General features: G+C 31.2%; 1 protein-coding gene across 1 annotated transcript; it reads left to right on the top strand.

The window, feature by feature from the left end:
* Positions 1 to 619: 619 nt before the first annotated feature.
* On the top strand, positions 620 to 15,972 carry LOC145329773 (uncharacterized). The gene is made up of 14 exons (XM_080174159.1): positions 620 to 1,587; positions 2,595 to 2,693; positions 3,625 to 3,732; positions 4,224 to 4,273; positions 5,079 to 5,112; positions 5,493 to 5,535; positions 6,484 to 6,595; positions 7,101 to 7,179; positions 7,702 to 7,787; positions 10,949 to 11,014; positions 11,530 to 11,613; positions 11,949 to 12,062; positions 14,924 to 14,998; positions 15,684 to 15,972. Exons 1-14 carry the CDS (start codon positions 1,417 to 1,419, stop codon positions 15,775 to 15,777), a joined length of 1,215 nt encoding a protein of 404 aa, XP_080030285.1. The 5' UTR covers positions 620 to 1,416; the 3' UTR covers positions 15,778 to 15,972.
* The last annotated feature ends 1,953 nt before the right edge of the window (positions 15,973 to 17,925 follow it).

Raw genomic sequence — 17,925 nt, 5'->3', positions numbered from 1 at the left:
TAATATAAGTATTGTTAGCTTGTTTTCCCATGCTAAAATGACTAAAATTATCCTTGTTTATTTTTAATTTAAAAAATTTATCATTTTGAAAGACCCCTTTAAGGTAAAAAAAAGGGAAAGGGAAAGCGTAAGTAAAGAAGTGGTGAGATAAAGGATTTAAAGGGGGGATTTAAAGTTAAGGGGGTGAGAAGATTAAAAGGGCCCAAAAGAAGTTCATAAAATGTTACTAATAGTTTAATTACAACATTTTGTCTCTCTCTGCAATAATTAATACAACGTAACCAGCCTCTAGAAACTAAAAATATTTGTTCCTGACGTTCTCGAGATATTAAGATGTATAAACTCAACTTATTACTTTCCTTAAAGAATTATTAGAAACAAATGCTTAATAATATTTTAGTAAAAGCAGATAATCTTCTATCATAAATATTTTTTTTATTTAGCTATATCTGTTTTGAAAAATTAGCTATATTGTATGTACAGCCCCAAAGAAGGCCCTCCTTGATAATAGAAGAATTTCAAAATCAAGTTTTACTTTTATAAGTTTGCACTCATTTATATCGTGATTCTAGTCACTAGTGTGTTTGTATAACGAATTGGCAGGCTTGTTGCTATTTGGTTTTATTTGTCCTCAAGATCTCTAAGTGTGTAAAACATGCTGGCAAAATTTATTTAATAACCTATAGATTCATTAATGTTAAAACTTAAACAAACATTTAGTGGAAAATTTGTGACATTAAAAAAAATATTGAAAAAAACAAGTTAAAACATATAACGAAGGACAATGTAAACAATAGGCATGTTTTACATTTTAATAGTGATAAAGAACAAATGAAATCTCAAATTCACAGTTATTATCTTGTTTTAGCTAGATATTTAGTTAAATCTACAAAAAAAAAATTAAGTAATTTTTATAAACGTTTTTTATGAATTTTTCAATTTCAAAAGCATTAATGTTTTTATACTGACAAATGTACAATCCAGACAACTACCTGCCCCAAGTTGTGGAGACCCTTCGTCTGTTAGCAAATTCTTTCCTGTCAGAGTTACATGCACATAGCTCATGTCCCCTCTATTCTTTTACTTTAATTTAATACTAATATTAATATTTTTTACTTTTTTGAAAAATTAACTAAACAAATCTTATTTTGGTATTTATCCAATTAGATAGGAAATCATGTCTATGTGATTTATACAACTACCTATTTGTATGATAAAATTTACTTTTATTTTATTCAGAGAATCTAAGGGATAAGACAATATGGACGACATTCCATTTTTTTGCCTCTGCAGTGGATTAAATTATTTATAAAAGTCCTCAAGATTTTAAGCCAACCAGCGCGGAAATATTTTTAAAAAAACGTTTGTTACCAGTGTAATTAACAGTCAAATTTTCTAATTTTATTATCATAGTTTATGTCAGGTGTCCTAATTTATGTTTCAATGTATAACATTGGTAAATATCTTTGTATTTCAGAGGCTGTAAAAATGGCGCGAAGTTTGCTTGTAGAGTCCTGGAACACGGTCAGCAGTTCCAGTGAATCAAGCGGCAGCGAGGAAGAAGACTGGCAGACTAGTAACCATCAGGTACACACAGATAGATAGATACCAAGATTGATAGATGGAATTGAAAATGGCACCTAAAAAGAAGACTTGCAGACTAGTAACCATCAGGTACACACAGATAGATAGATAGATAGATACCAAGATTGATAGATGGATAGAAAGGAAAATGGCACCTAAAATGAAGACTAGCAGACAAGTAACCTTCAGAAACACAGAAATAGATAGATAGATACCAAGATAGATAGAAATAAAATAGTACCTAAAAAGAAGACTGACAGACTAGCAATCATCAGGTACACACAGATAGATAGATAGATAGATACCAAGATAGATAGAAAAGAAAATGGCACCTAAAATGAAGACTAGCAGACAAGTAATCATCAGGTACACACGAGATAGATAGATACCAAGATAGATGGAAATGAAAATAGCATCTAAAATGAAGACTAGCAGACTAGTAACCATCAGGTACACACAGATAGTTAGATAGATAATTAGATACCTTGATAATTAGAAAAGAAAATGGCGCCTAAAATGAAGACTAGCAGACAAGTAACCTTCAGAAACACAGAAATAGATAGATAGTTAGATACATGATACCAAGATAGATAGAAAAGAAAATTGCGCCTAAAAAGAAGACTTGCAGACTAGTAACCATCAGGTACACAAAGTTAGATAAATAGTTAGATACCAAGATAGATAGAAATGAAAATAGCACCTAAGAAAAGACTGACAGACTATATAGCAATCTGCAGATGTACATAAATAGAAATAAAGATAGCAATAAGAAAGATAGCAAGAAAATGGCATCTAGGGGGGAACCATGAGTAACTGAGACAGATAGAGAGATAACAAGGTAGCATTGTGAATAAAATAAAAAGGTATCTATGGACTAGGGACAACATTTAAACCTACATAGATAGAAAGTTTCCAAGAAAGTAAGATATCAACATATAATAATAGATATATACACACAATTAGATAGTTATGTATAATAATATATGCAACATATACTATATTATTTTTAGTCTCATGTGAATCTTGCCAACAAAGAGTTAAGAAGCGAAGGACTCGAACACACTGTCACATCAATGATAACTATGGGAGAACCATGCATTTTCTTTCAAGTAAGAAGACTCTTTTGATACCTATATTTGGGACAACTTTTATTACATATAAACTTCCATTTTTAATATTTGCAAAATGACTTGACAGATCTAAATGGAAAATAAACTTCTATGGGTGAGCTCGAGTTATCCAATCATATCTAACAACAAACATAATAGAATATCTTTCTTTATCATAATTGATCTCGTAAATCGCTAAACTGATTGGGTTCTCCTTAACAGGATTTTTTTTTTGGAGGGGGATCAAAATTGAGTTGGTGTATTAACCCTCTCCCCACACCCACCCCGAATTTTCCCATATTTTCGATACCCATATAGGCATCTAGAGGCAAAGACATTTAAATGGTGAAGTAATTAATTTCTATTTGATTTAATAATATGACAGATATTAAGCAATTTTTACTTGATTTTAAATAAAATTTAAATTATTTCAAAATAAGAAGGTAGATTTTTTGTTTCTTTGTCTATAGACATCTTTGAAATTAAACTTTATAATAATTGAACAGTCTTCAATGGATTTGTGCTACTAAAATAGATAAAAACCTTCCCGGGACCTATGAGAAGCTACTTAATCGGTTCAGCGGTTAGCGAGATCCTTCGGTACAGACAAACAGACAAACAACCTGTTACTTTATTATAAGGATTAAGATCAGCTCTTACCAATAACGAAATTAATTCGGAAGAAAATCACGAAACCTATACGTGTTTTTCAGCTGTCGTTGGGGGGCAACACATCGTAAAATTGATGACCTCTCCATTTGCCCCCCAAATATTATTTTAGATTTATTTTGCTTGTTGGTTATACCTTATTCCTGGATTAAGATGTTTATGAAGTGAAATTTAACCAAAAAATTAGATTTTTTCTTTTATTAGATTTGAAGCAACTCATTAAGTTTCTTTTCTTCCTAACTGACTTATTATTAATTCGTAGGTAACACATTTAAACCTTTGTAACAATGCCATAGAAGAAATCCCAGAAATATTGGCTAGCCTTACTAATCTTCAGAGACTGGATGTCAGCAACAATCAGTTAACTAAGGTAAATAGATAGATACATAAACTAGTTGGATAGATAGATTTACAGACTGACATTTCAAATTATAAAGTAGCTTTGCTAAGTTGAAACATACTTAATAGATTAGGTAATAGACAGACTTTTTATACATTAAGAAATGTTTCTTAATTTTAGATTGTCCTATAATTTTATAGATAGACATATAGGCACAATCGAAAGAGTTATTTCAGCTAAATTAAAACCGGTAGGGATCTTTCTGAAAAATCATGTATCCTATCGTATTAAAGAAATATTAAATAGGATTAATCCCTGTTTTGTTGGATCAGGACCGTGGAGAAAAGGGGTTTTTACACCCCTCAAACCTTTGAAACCCTCATTAAATCATTTTTTTAGAAATGAATTAGATCATCCACCTTAAACCTTTTAAGCACATAATTTTACCCCCCTCAAAATAAAAGCTTAGATGTCCCTGTACTATTATATAAATAACTATTTTAACATTTTTTGTATTTCAGATATCCCACAATATTGCAACCCTCTCATCCCTAACTCACCTAATATTAAAGTAAGAATATATACAATAATCATTTAAACAGGTATTGTACATAAATCTTAGAAATTTTCCATTATTTTCATACTTTACTACCCCTCCCCCAAGCTTTTAAGATTTTTTATAAAAGGGGGAGGCGGTTGTGACACTTTTTGAAACCAAAACTAAAAGTAAAAGGAACTCAACTGAAAAAAAGTGTTACAGCACTGAAATTTGGTATGGCAGTTGCTTTAGTTAGGTACAATGTGGAACTGTAAAGAAACGGCGGCGGAACCGCCGCTGTCGCCGATTTTTTTTGTGGGAAACAACGGTAGCGGCGGTTTCACCAACTTTTCTGCACAGTTCAACATTGTACCTCTTTAAAGCGACTGCCATTCTAAATTTCAGTGCTGTAACTCTTTTTTAAGTTGAATTTCAGTAGTTTTGGATTCAAAAAGTATCACAACCGCCCCCTCCCTTTTTAGAGCAGCATGATTTACAGTATTTATTTTTATACTTATAGTTTAATTGATTGCCTTATACATCCAGGTATAAGATAAGGATAAGGGATAAGACAGTGGACGATAAATTGTTGTACGTCCCCAATGATGGTATAACTATCACTTCTGTAGATTAATTTAAATCATTTAAAAGTTTCGATACTGCTAGATTTGAATAAAATAACAAAATAGATTTAATAAAATACCTAAAGTTTTAAGTCAACGAATAAGAGAACTTAGTTATTTTTAGAATTGTGGCAAAGTCCATTGTCCCTTCACTTCTTGGCTCTGCTATTTATTAGGTTCTATAAAATATAAATATTTAAAAGTCTATTTTTTAGGAACAATCAACTTACAGAAGATGGACTTCCGAAGGTGAAGATTTAAGTTTTTCTGTAATAATATCTTTGTCTGTATGATCAGTTTTCATTCATTTTTTATTTAGTTTAATAGCAATAGGCCTGACATACCTAAAAGATATACCCCATTTGTAGTGTAGTCGTGATCCAAAACTGTACCCCAAATATAATTATTATTTTTCATGATTTTAGTAATGCTTCTAGTCTATAATAGGGAAATGTATGTTCAACGCTTTAACACAAAGTTTCAGGGTAAAACTAATGCAGCTAATCTTCAAATTTCCTGTAACTCTCTTAACGTTTGCCAGTATGTTTTGCAACTATTGAATATAATGCTAAATAATAATAAAATGATATAAAATGTAATTGTCCTTGTTTATCAAAGTTTTTTTGCAGGATATGATTGAAATGAAGAGCTTAAGAACCCTAAATTTATCAGGTATAAACATTATTGCTGAAGAATTCATTCAAATTAAGGTATCTAAACCCTATCATATTTTTTTGTAGTTTTGATATCAATATAAGTGTTAAGTCTAAGTGTCACAACCAGGGAAGCTTTAAAATTATTTAGAGAAAGAGGGTACTATCACTCTCCTTAGAGAAAACCCTAAAAAATGCCCTGCCCTCCTCTACTTAAGAGCCCCTAAAGGCCTCAAAGGGCGTAGCCGCTAGTGATTGAGAAAAAAAAAGCTTTATCTTTAAAATCTCGTCAAATATCCTTCAATTTTTAGAAGTCACATTTATTTGCTAAGATTTAAAGATAGAAAGGTATAAAAGCTGTCATAACTATGGACCAAGACTAATTTAATTACAGTTTGCCCAAAGTTAACAATTTTATGTGAAATTTATTCCATGTAATTAAAGTAAAAAAGAAGTACTATTCTTATTCTCATTGTGAAGGGAACATTGGAATATTTGAGAGTAAATCTTTTCTCTCTTTTGGTTAGTACAAATGTAAAGCCTAGCACTTCTTCAGATATTGGCTCACAAATTAGGGGTTAGGCATGGGATGAAAACTAACTGTGATGTAAAACTTAGCGCATCCGCTGCTTGGTGTCAGGTAGGTGATGAGTTCGAATTTCGTCTTCATAACTAAAGACGTTAAAAAGACGTACCTACTGCTGCTATGCCAGGTGCGCGACGTAAGTACTTAAAAAATTATCAAAATAGGCGCTGCTCAATACTATGCCAGGCAAAAGTCGTGCAATCAAATTGGTTGGTTCCAATAATTATCATGCACCTCATTAGCAAGATTTGGTTAATTAATATATTCACCAATATGTAGTGTATCCTATCCTCCAGAGGTTAGTTAGGTTACACTCTATGTATGTGTGTGAAAGTATATTTACAGCCATTTCAACAACAATATAAATATGTTCTTGTTTAGGAAACCAGTTGACCAGTATACCTCCCCAAGTCTTGGATCTTGTCAGCCTTAGAAACCTATTTCTAGGGGCAAATCAAATCAATCAAATTACCCCCAATATAATTAGACTGAGGTATATATTCCTTAAAGTTATAAATTTATGTTGGTTAATTGGTCGGGTGTTATGTATATGGAAAAGTTTGGTGCTTTCCCTCAAAGTGCCTCTAAAGCATCGATCCTAACCTAATTATCTTTCATAAAAATAGAAATAGGGGGGGGGGGGGATATTTTTTTCTATGCATAATCTCTGCGTGACCTGCGGTGCCCTAACCTTAAAAGGCTACAAAGTACCTAATATAACTTAACCATACCACCCAACCTGAAGTAATTAACAATGAAACAAAAACCCCACCCCCCCTCCCTCACCTTCTTTTTTTCAATTTATTTCAAAAATAGGAGGGAGGTTTTATAGCTTTACTAGTAAATTAGAGGGAATAAACCGATTTTTTTTTCAATTAGAAGGAAAGCTTTGAATTTGTCCTTATTCGAATTGGAGTGTTTTCTATTATGTATTGTATATGTCAATTAATTTATTTTTTATTTACATATTTCTGTATTATCCTTTTGATATTTTTCAGAAAGCTGCGACTTCTTTATCTTGGTGGAAATAGACTACAAACTTTGCCAACAGAGATCGGAGAACTTTATAATATGAAGGTATTCTTTTGTTATTAGCATTCAGTTAAATTCTTTAAATTGAAGCTCTTTTTTATTGAATAAATGTGAAATATTCAGCTGTTATTACAGATTGAAATATGAAATTCATTAAAGTGACTTATCTCAGTATCTACTCCATGACTTTCTTTCATCGGCGATGCTAGGATTATTCTAAAGATATGCTTAATGTAACGTTTTTGTGTTACTCATTTAGCTGTTATTAATATTAGTTTGCTTCATTACGGAAAGAAGTAATCATTCTTGAATTGATATTGGATATATGTGGATTATGGATATATTGACAGGGGAAAATTTGTCGTCAATTTAGCTTGTTTATATGGACCTCATTCATTGGTCAGTTTATTTATCCAGTAGAAGGGGAATGGAATGTGGTAAAGGGGCTGGAGGGGTGGGGGGTAAGGTTGCATATTTTAGTTAGCTTCAAACATCACTTTATCAGAGTGTGTGAAAATCTGGTGGAACATAATAGTAATAATATATTTATTTCCATGTTTATATTAGGTTTTATTACTGAGTGACAACAGACTACGAAGATTGCCAGAATCTGTTTGTAATCTCAGAAAACTTGAATGCTTACATTTACACAGGTATGTAATCTGCCTTCTGACTGGCCAACCATCCAATTTTATAGCTGTCTGACTAGCTATTCAGTTTCTATCTGTCTGGATGGCTAACTAATTTCTATTTGTCCTATAGGCTATTCAATTTCAATCTGTCTGACTGGATATAAAATTTCAATCTGTCTGACTGACTATTCAATTTCTATCTGTCTGACTGGCTATCCAATTTCTATCTGTCTGACTGGCTATCCAATTTCTATCTGTCTGACTGGCTATCAAATTTCTATCTGTCTGACTGGCAATCAAATTTCTATCTGTCTGACTGGCAATCAAATTTATATACATCTTGCTGGGTATCAAATTTATATCTGTGTGACTGGCTATACAGTTTCTAGCAGTCTGGCTTGGTATCAAATTTCTATCTGTCTGACTGGCTATCAAATTTCTCTATGTCTGACTGGGTATCTTATTTCTCTCTGTGTTACTTGCTATCCAATTTTATATCTTTCTAACTGACAATCCAACTTTTATTTTAGTTCTAGCTTTCTTTTTATTTCACTAAAAGAATTTTTACTTATAAAATTATATATTTTTGTAAATCCATAGATAGATAGATAGTTACTTACCAGAAAAAAATACAGGGGTAGGTTGGTGGTGTTATTGTTATGTTGTTTTTGACATATTTAGTATTCTTTCTTGTTCAGTTGTGAAATAAAACCTATTTTCTTGAGTTTTAAAATATTTTTTCTAATTAAAATATATTTTCTAAAATACAGCTTTGGAGAGCTATTGTTAATTCAACATTGGAATTTTTTATGGTGTCTCATTTTATTAAATTAGCAACTGCTTCAATGTAGTGCAATACAGTGAGGGAGGGAAGGGACATTAGACTGTAATTAGATTGCAATGGTACCCAAAAATTTTGGTTGGTTTGAACTAAACTAGAAGTGTCCAAACTTGACAACCAATAATTTTGATACATAAATTGGGTAGTTTTGTTTATCATCAATGGGGATGTATTTAAATTTATCCATTGTATAATTCCTAAAAATTTCTGAGTACAACAAAACTGATTAGAAATGTTGTTTTCAAAATTTTTTTGGTCATTTTGCTAGCTTATAGATCTACGAAAATAACCGACTTATAGAAAAGATGGGGGGAAAATCTAGGAAAACGACAGCTATTTTCACTTGCCTCAAAAAAAATATGTAGAAAATTATAAATCGTATATATGTTGAAGAAAAAAAACAGTAGAATGGGTTAAACAATATTATTTAAGAAAGAAAAAATGTATGCAGGAATATTTTTATGTTATTTTTTATCAATTTTAGCACCTTTTACTTTAAAAATGATACTAGCGGCTTCGCCCCTAGCCTCTAGGGGCTGTGCCCCAAGAGGTGATCAAAAAAAAAATTTGGCGAAATTCTTAAAAGGACCAAGGAAATCTAAAAAAAAAAAAAAAAAATGGGGGGGGATTTTTTTGTTTTTGGGGGGGTTGAGGGTGTAGAATCCGATCGGTTCAGTGGTTACCGAGATCTTAAGGGACAGACAGACAGACAGACAGACGGACAGACGGACAGACAGACATCGTTCTACTTTGTATTATAGATAGTTGTTAAGTTCTTCAAAAAATGTAAGTGCATGGATCATATTTTTGAGAAATTACAATTCAAGATTTTTAATGAAATTATTGAAAGCCTATAATACAACTAATATGGTATTAAAAGTACAGTGTATACTTGAAAGCAATATATTCCTTTATTGGTGTATGTATGTATGAAACTTGGACGTTGGATAGTTATCAGAGAAAAAGGTTAATCAAATGTTATTTTTAACTGTGTAAGGAAACATTTATTGGTATCTTTACATAGAGTATTTAATTAAATGTTAGTGTTTCTTACATGCAGTGGCGTGCACAGTATTTTGCCCAGGATGTGCGCTAAGTGAACCCAAAATTTCTACACCACCCTTAAACCAAAATCAAGATGTATGTATAGGGTGGACACAAAGGGGCGTCGTAGCTCAGTGGTAACGCACTGAGATACGGTGATGAGAGTTCGAGTTCTAGTCCCCATGTGGAAACTCGAATTTCTCAGTTAAATACTTTCACGCAACTTCCCCTGGTTGTGTAAGAAGGGGATTATCGAGTAAGTTTGGATACTTAATAGTCACGTATATCAGTTCTACCCTTATCCCAAGCTCCTCTGCGGTGAGCGTCATTCATTACGGTGACTTAATTTGGGACACCTGCCATACTCGGCGAGGGTGATGTAATAATGAGTAGCTCTCATGAGATAGCGGGTCAAGTCATAATGTGCTTGAACGTGGAGCTTGATAGCCCTATTGGCTATACAAAAGTGTCTCAGCCTACTCCATGACTACTTAGGTCCAAACCCTAAGAAACTATGGCTAATCAATCAATATAGAGTGGATGGACACCTAGGGGAGGGTATTACTATTCACCCCCCTTTATTTTACCAGGTGGTTGGATGCGCTCCAATTTTGCACGCCTCTGATTTCTTTCTAATTTATTATTCAAACTAAATTCTGATAGAAAGCTTTATTATACTTTTTTACCAAGTAGTTTTCTAAGAATAATTAATCAACAGTTACACTCTTGTGATATATGCAACTTCAGTGCTTTGTACTTAATGAGCTTTATGATAGTCATGTCATACTTACGTTTTCATTCCTATTAGATTTAGGTATTGATCCCATCCCTCTCCCTTAGAATAAAGAGTCCCTAAATGCTTGAAGTGCAGACGCTAATTAATAAAACATTACTATTTTAAATGGTTGTTGCCATCCCTTTATCCCTGTATGGGTGCAGAAAGATCTAGGCATAAAAGTTATGCATCTAGGGAACAAATTTATGACTAGTTTATGAGCTCTTTCATAACTATAGATAGATAGAAGAAATATTTTTCTAAAGATAGATAGATAGATTGTAACCTATGTGTAGATAGATTAATATAGATAGATAGAAAAGTTGTTGGTAAACCTTTATCATTATGCCGATAGATAAATAGTAAACCTCTCTCTATAATATATATAATTTGTAAGTGAGTATAAAATAGTGTGGTGGAGTAATCTTCAGTTTTTTAAAATTTTTATTGATAATCGTTGCATATAAGACCGTTTGCACTCTTTTTTCCAGCTAGTTAATTCTTACTGATATTTTATTTCAGAAACAACCTTACTACACTTCCTCATGGCCTTATTCATATTCGTTCTCTTTCTGAATTATCTTTGAGGTAAGCAGAAAATTAGATAGCTATGATATTAAAGTAAAAGAATTAAAAGAGGGCAGAGGTTTAATAATTGTATGTTCTCGGGATGGGGACCCTGTGCCGACTTTCAGTTGGGACTTCAGCTAATAGCTTCGGAAACATTAACACAGCCAAGTTGCTACAAAAGTGCAGAAATCAATTTGCTGGCAGAAAACCAGTTAGTTGTCTAGGTTATACATCTTAACTTATACATTTATTGCTGTGATAACTTGGATAACATTACAAGCGTAATCACTACATGCAAATAACAATTTGGGTTAGAAAAGGATTATAAAATAAAAAATTTTGAAAATGAAATGTTTGAAGTTGAACGATAAATTAGTCAATATCAGAGCTTTAAAAACAAATTACTGCACTTTAACTTTGCTTCGAGTGCTTAAGTGAGAGAAACTGCTTCTTCTTTTAACGTAAATGGTAAACATATAGATAAGTAAAAAACATAATGATTATAGTATATAAGGTCTATGATAATCTTTTAGAGAGAATCCGCTTGTAATGAGATTTATCCGAGATATGGAGTATCAACCTGCCAGCCTGCTAGAGATTGCTGGAAGGGTTATCAGGTAAGGTTAGATAATGCGGACATCTCATTTAGCATTACAGATTGACAGACGGACAGACGTGCAAACAGAAAAAGTTAGTTATAAAGTAAAAGTAGATATCATTACATAATAAGGCAAAAATATTTTTCCATGTACATTACTTATTTAACCAACAAGAATAGCAAAAAGATCAAATAATGTAATACTGAAAAACAAAACAGTTTTATTTTTACTTTTAAAGGAAACAATTCAATTAAAAAATATTATTATATTAAAAAGACCAAAAAACATAAACAAAGCATACAGAAAATAATAAAAAATTAGATATAGATAAATTCTAATGATTGTTTTTTTAGACAACACCAAGTACCCTACAGCGAAGAGGATATCCCAGCAAGCCTTTGTAGTTATCTTGTTCAAGCCCACGAGTGTGTTAATCCTAACTGTAAAGGAGTCTACTTTGATCATAGGTATAAATTATAGATAGATATATAGATAGATGGACCTGTAGTAAGATAAACATAACATATAGATAGATAGATAGATTTGTAGATATTTTGTACAAGCCCATGAATGTGTAAATCCTAACTGTAAAGGAGTCTACTTTGATCATAGGTATAAATTATAGATAGATATATAGATAGATGGACCTGTAGTAAGATAAACATAACATATAGATAGATAGATAGATTTGTAGATATTTTGTACAAGCCCATGAATGTGTAAATCCTAACTGTAAAGGAGTCTACTTTGATCATAGGTATAAATTATAGATAGATATATAGATAGATGGACCTGTAGTAAGATAAACATAACATATAGATAGATAGATAGATTTGTAGATATTTTGTACAAGCCCATGAATGTGTAAATCCTAACTGTAAAGGAGTCTACTTTGATCATAGGTATAAATTATAGATAGATATATAGATAGATGGACCTGTAGTAAGATAAACATAACATATAGATAGATAGATAGATTTGTAGATATTTTGTACAAGCCCATGAATGTGTAAATCCTAACTGTAAAGGAGTCTACTTTGATCATAGGTATAAATTATAGATAGATATATAGATAGATGGACCTGTAGTAAGATAAACATAACATATAGATAGATAGATAGATTTGTAGATATTTTGTACAAGCCCATGAATGTGTAAATCCTAACTGTAAAGGAGTCTACTTTGATCATAGGTACTATTGATAGATAGATAGATAAACATCTAGTAAAATAAACATGACATATAGATAGATAGATTTGTAGATATTTTTTACAAGCCCATTATTGTGTTAATCATAGCTGTAAAGGGGTCTACTTTGATCATAGGTATAATTGATAGATAGATAGATAATCTAGTAAAGAAAACATAACATTTAGATAGATAGAGTTTGTAGATATTTTGTACAAGCCCATGAATGTGTTAATCTTAACTGTAAAGGGGTCTATTTAGATCATAGGTACTATTGATAGATAGATAGATAGATAAACATCTAGTAAGATAAACATGACAAATAGATAGATAGATTTGTAGATATTTTGTACAAGCCCATGAGTGTGTTAACCCTAACTGTAAAGGGTCTATTTTGATCATAGGTATTATTTTAGATAGATATATAGATAGATGGATAAGAAGTAAGATAAATAAATATGACATATAGATAAATAGAGCTTGTAATTATCTTGTACAAGCCCATGAATGTGTTAACCCTAACTGTAAAGGGTCTATTTTGATCATAGGTATTATTTTAGATAGATATATAGATAGATGGATAAGAAGTAAGATAAATAAATATGACATATAGATAAATAGAGCTTGTAATTATCTTGTACAAGCCCATGAATGTGTTAACCCTAACTGTAAAGGAGTCTACTTTGATCATAGGTACTATTGATTGATAGATAGATAGATGGACATATAGTAAGATAAACATGACATATAGAATATAGATAGATAGATAGAGTTTTTAGATATCTTTAACAAGCCCATGAGTGTGTTAATCCTAACTGTAAAGGAGTCTACTTTGATCATAGGTATTATTTTAGATAGATATATAGATAGATAGATGGACATGTAGTAAGATAAATAAACATGACATATAGATAGACAGAGTTTGTAGTTATCTTGTTCAAGCCCATGACTGTGTTAATCCTAACTGTAAAGGAGTCTACTTTGATCATAGGTATAATTAATAGATAGATAGATAATCTAGTAAAAAAAACATAACATTTATATTGATAGAGTTTGAAGTTATCTTGTTCAAGCCCATGAATGTGTAAATCCTAACTGTAAAGGAGTCTACTTTGATCATAGGTATTATTTATAGATATATAGATCATTTAGTAAGAAAAACATAACATATAGATAGATAGACTTTTGTACTATTTTGTACAAGCCCATTATTGTGTTAATCCTAACTGTAAAGGAGTCTACTTTGATCATAGGTACTATATTGATTGATAGATAGATAGATGGACATATAGTAAGATAAAAATGACAAATAGATAGATAGAGTTTGAAGTTATCTTGTACAAGCCCATTATTGTGTTAATTATAACTGTAAAAGCGTCTATTTTGATCATAGGTATTATTCATAGATATATAGATCATTTAGTAAGAAAAACATGACATTTAGATAGATATATTTGTAGATATTTTGTTCAAGCCCATGAGTGTGTTAATCCTAACTGTAAAGGAGTCTACTTTGATCATAGGTATAATTGATAGATAGATAGATAATCTAGTAAAGAAATCATAACATATAGATAGATAGACTTTTGTACTATTTTGTACAAGCCCATTATTGTGTTAATCATAACTGTAAAAGAGTCTATTTTGATCATGGGTATTATTTTAGATAGATGAACATCTAGTAAGATAAACATGACATATAGATAGATAGATAGATAGAGTTTGTAGATATCTTGAACAAGCCCATAAGTGTGTTAATCCTAACTGTAAAGGAGTCTACTTTGATCATAGGTATAATTGATAGATAGATAGATAATCTAGTAAAGAAATCATAACATATAGATAGATAGACTTTTGTACTATTTTGTACAAGCCCATTATTGTGTTAATCATAACTGTAAAAGAGTCTATTTTGATCATGGGTATTATTTTAGATAGATGAACATCTAGTAAGATAAACATGACATATAGATAGATAGATAGATAGAGTTTGTAGATATCTTACCCAAGTCCATAATTGTGTTAATTCTTATTTCTTGAGGCTTACAAAACTTAACGTAAATCTTATAATTTTTCATCTTAATATTCGCGGAAAGCTGTCTGTAATACGGTACGATAAAAAACTATTATTCATTTTTAGAGTTGAGCATGTAAAGTTTTCTGATTTCTGTGGAAAATATAAGGTTCCTCTTCTACAATATCTTTGCAGTCCAAGGTATGTTACATAAAAACAAGGAAAACATTCCGTAAGTAACGAAGCACAAGTAAAAATAGTGGGATGGACATAGTGAGTCATAGAGTACATGTTCAGTTGTCATAACAAAAATGAAAGAGAGAATATGCAAACTCTCCAAAGAAAATCACGAAATCTCAAAACAACTTATAAACTAGAATTTTCTACAGATTAGCTGTCTATCTTCAATAGCCGCCGAGAAAATCACATTTCCCCCTAAGCGTTACGACGGTTAGACAAAGTGAATTATAAAGTAACTTCAATTAAATGGATTAAAAGTAAATTAGTGATATCTATCTAAGGTATAATAGGCAAAAATAAGCATAATGTTCTAAAGCATATTTAAATATTTTATAGAAAATTAGTTTTAAGTCTAAGGAAGACGATTTTCATAATTATCTTATAAACATATTTTTAACTTTATATTTTTCTCTGTGTCTTATTAAAGATTATAGACAAATTTATTTTCCAGTTTTGTACAGTGCGTATCCTGTACACATAGAATTTTACTAAAATGTACAAATTACTAAACAAAATAAATTCCAATGATTTTAATCTTTTAGAAGTATCAGTATTTCAGTGCTCGATTTCCTTAGTAATTTTAAACTTGGGTATATAATAAGACTACTTGGTATCTGTAACTCTAAATAACTATCTATCTATCTAGATGCCGCGAGCAGCTGCCTGAATATGCGGATTGCGACGTGGCGGACGAATCCGCGGACAGATCACAATGGCTGAAGAGAGTTCTGCTGGGTTAGCTGTTATCCGCTTTCTTTCGAGATGCAAAGTTGGACAGTCCTTTATTATTTATCTTTTTATTTGGGATAGAAAATAGACAGTCCTTTTATCCTGTCTATTTTTTCCTGCCATAATTTTGTAATTTGAATAATATTGTATTAGATATCTGAAATGTAAAAGGACAGACGAAGATTGAAGATTTTTATAATATAAAGGGATAGTTTCACGAAGTGCATTTTAAAAAAAATAGTGAACTGTAAGTTTTTTTTATTTTAAATAACGTAGTAGTGCATAATATAAAGTTATTGATTAAAATTAAAAGATTTGACCAGGGATTTTCCTTAAAAAATGAGTTTTTCATTTTTATTTTCAACTTTGTTGCATGTTATATATGGCAAAAACTTTTTTGTCATAAATACAACTTTAGATAGCATTTACTAGTTAATAGAACTTCAAACTTTTTATACAACAAAATACACATAACAACAAAGAATGACCAATAAAGTATTTAGTATAGTACTTAGAGTAGTGATCTTTTTATATGTCTTAGAAGAAAATATTAGGCATTGGATAGATATGATTGTGATAAAGAATTTTAACATTGGCCTGACCGAACTTTTTTTATTTTACAATATCTAAAAAAGTTAGTGATTTAATTTTGCAACATAAATTACATGAGAATGGTCTTTTTATATATATATATATATATTAGGGTTGGGCCGGATACTTTTTTGGCCGGATACCGGATACCGGATATCCGGCTGATTTCCAATGCCGGATATCCGGTAACCGGCCGGATATCCGGCCAACGCCGGATATCCGGCAAATATCCGGTTATCCGGCCAAATTACCGGATATCCGGCCGGATAACCGGCCAAATTACCAGATATTAAAATAGTAAAAAAAATTTTTTTCAGAAATCTTATATAAATTTACATAAAGTTAAACTTATTCAGAAAAAATGTTCTTCTAGCTTCAATAATAAGAAAATTATAGCCATTTAAGATTTTAAAAAGCAGAGATTTTTGGTGTAAAGTATAAAAAATTATAGAGCCGGATATCCGGCCGGATAGTTTAAATATCCGGTATCCGGCCGGATATTGAAAATGGCCGGATATCCGGCCGGATATCCGGCCACACCGGATATCCGGCCCAACCCTAATATATATATATATATATATATATATATATATATATGTTGTATGGTTAGTTGGTATTTCCGCGTGAGATAAAGTGTATATTGTAAGTAAACCGTACGGTTTTCTTTATTTTTTTTAAAAAGAATCTATAGAAAACCTGTCCTATAATGAACCGAACGTTATTTTTTATGTTTTTTAAGTAACTTGTCCCAAGGGGAACCCCTGTTCAATTTTTTTATAACTCTTGTGAAATATGTGGAAAAAGATTCTCTGATATTGGTGTTTTGGCTATACATATTTGGAAAAAAATAGACCATTCTCATGTAATTTATGTGGTAAATCACTTTAACTTTTTTAGATATTGTCAAATAAAAAAAGTTTGGTCTGGTCAATGTTAAAAATTCTTTAACATATAATCATATCTATCCAATGCCTAATATATTCTACTAAGACATATAAAAGTTCACTACTCTAAGTACCTTAACTCTTTAAATACACTTCGTAGAACTATCCCTTTAAAGTCAAATGCTAGTAAAACAAAACATATTTACCATTCCTTCAATCATTAGTTATTTCATACTCAAACTTTGTCTGTTCTGTCTTTTAATTTTACTGCTATACATTTTCTACTTCAAACTAAACATAGAAATATTTTGTTTAATTAGCAGTCAAATACTACTTTAAAGTCAAGTTTTCATATTATTCAGTTGCTCAAATAAATTTGCTTCTATACAATATGAATTTTTATATACAAAACTATTTTTTTTATCATTTATTCAATAGTTATATTTAAGCAATGTATCCTTATAATAAAGTAAAAAGATGTCTGTGTCAGTTTGTCTGTTTATTTGTACTGAAGGATCTCGCTAACCGCTGAACCGATCGGGTTCTCCTTAACAGGGTAGCTTCTCATAGGTCCCGGGAAGGTTTATAACTATTTTTGGGAGGGTACCACGTCCTCCACCCTCCCAAGAGAAATCGCCACTAGAACCCCCCCCCCAAAAAAAAATTTTATCTGATTTTACTAAA

This window comes from Acartia tonsa, chromosome 10 (assembly GCF_053477335.1).
Source record: "Acartia tonsa isolate MP-2025a chromosome 10, ASM5347733v1, whole genome shotgun sequence".
NCBI lineage: Eukaryota > Metazoa > Arthropoda > Copepoda > Calanoida > Acartiidae > Acartia > Acartia tonsa.
This window is presented reverse-complemented; position numbering and strand designations above follow the sequence as displayed.

What these genes read in the sequence shown, in the direction of transcription:
- LOC145329773 (XM_080174159.1), top strand. Translation starts at nt 1,417, where the DNA reads ATGTCAGGTGTCCTAATTTATGTTTCAATGTATAACATTGGTAAATAT. An exon ending in CCCAATATAATTAGACTGAG is followed by an intron (nt 6,596 to 7,100) that starts GTATATATTCCT and finishes GATATTTTTCAG; the next exon opens with AAAGCTGCGACTTCTTTATC. An exon ending in CAATATCTTTGCAGTCCAAG is followed by an intron (nt 14,999 to 15,683) that starts GTATGTTACATA and finishes CTATCTATCTAG; the next exon opens with ATGCCGCGAGCAGCTGCCTG.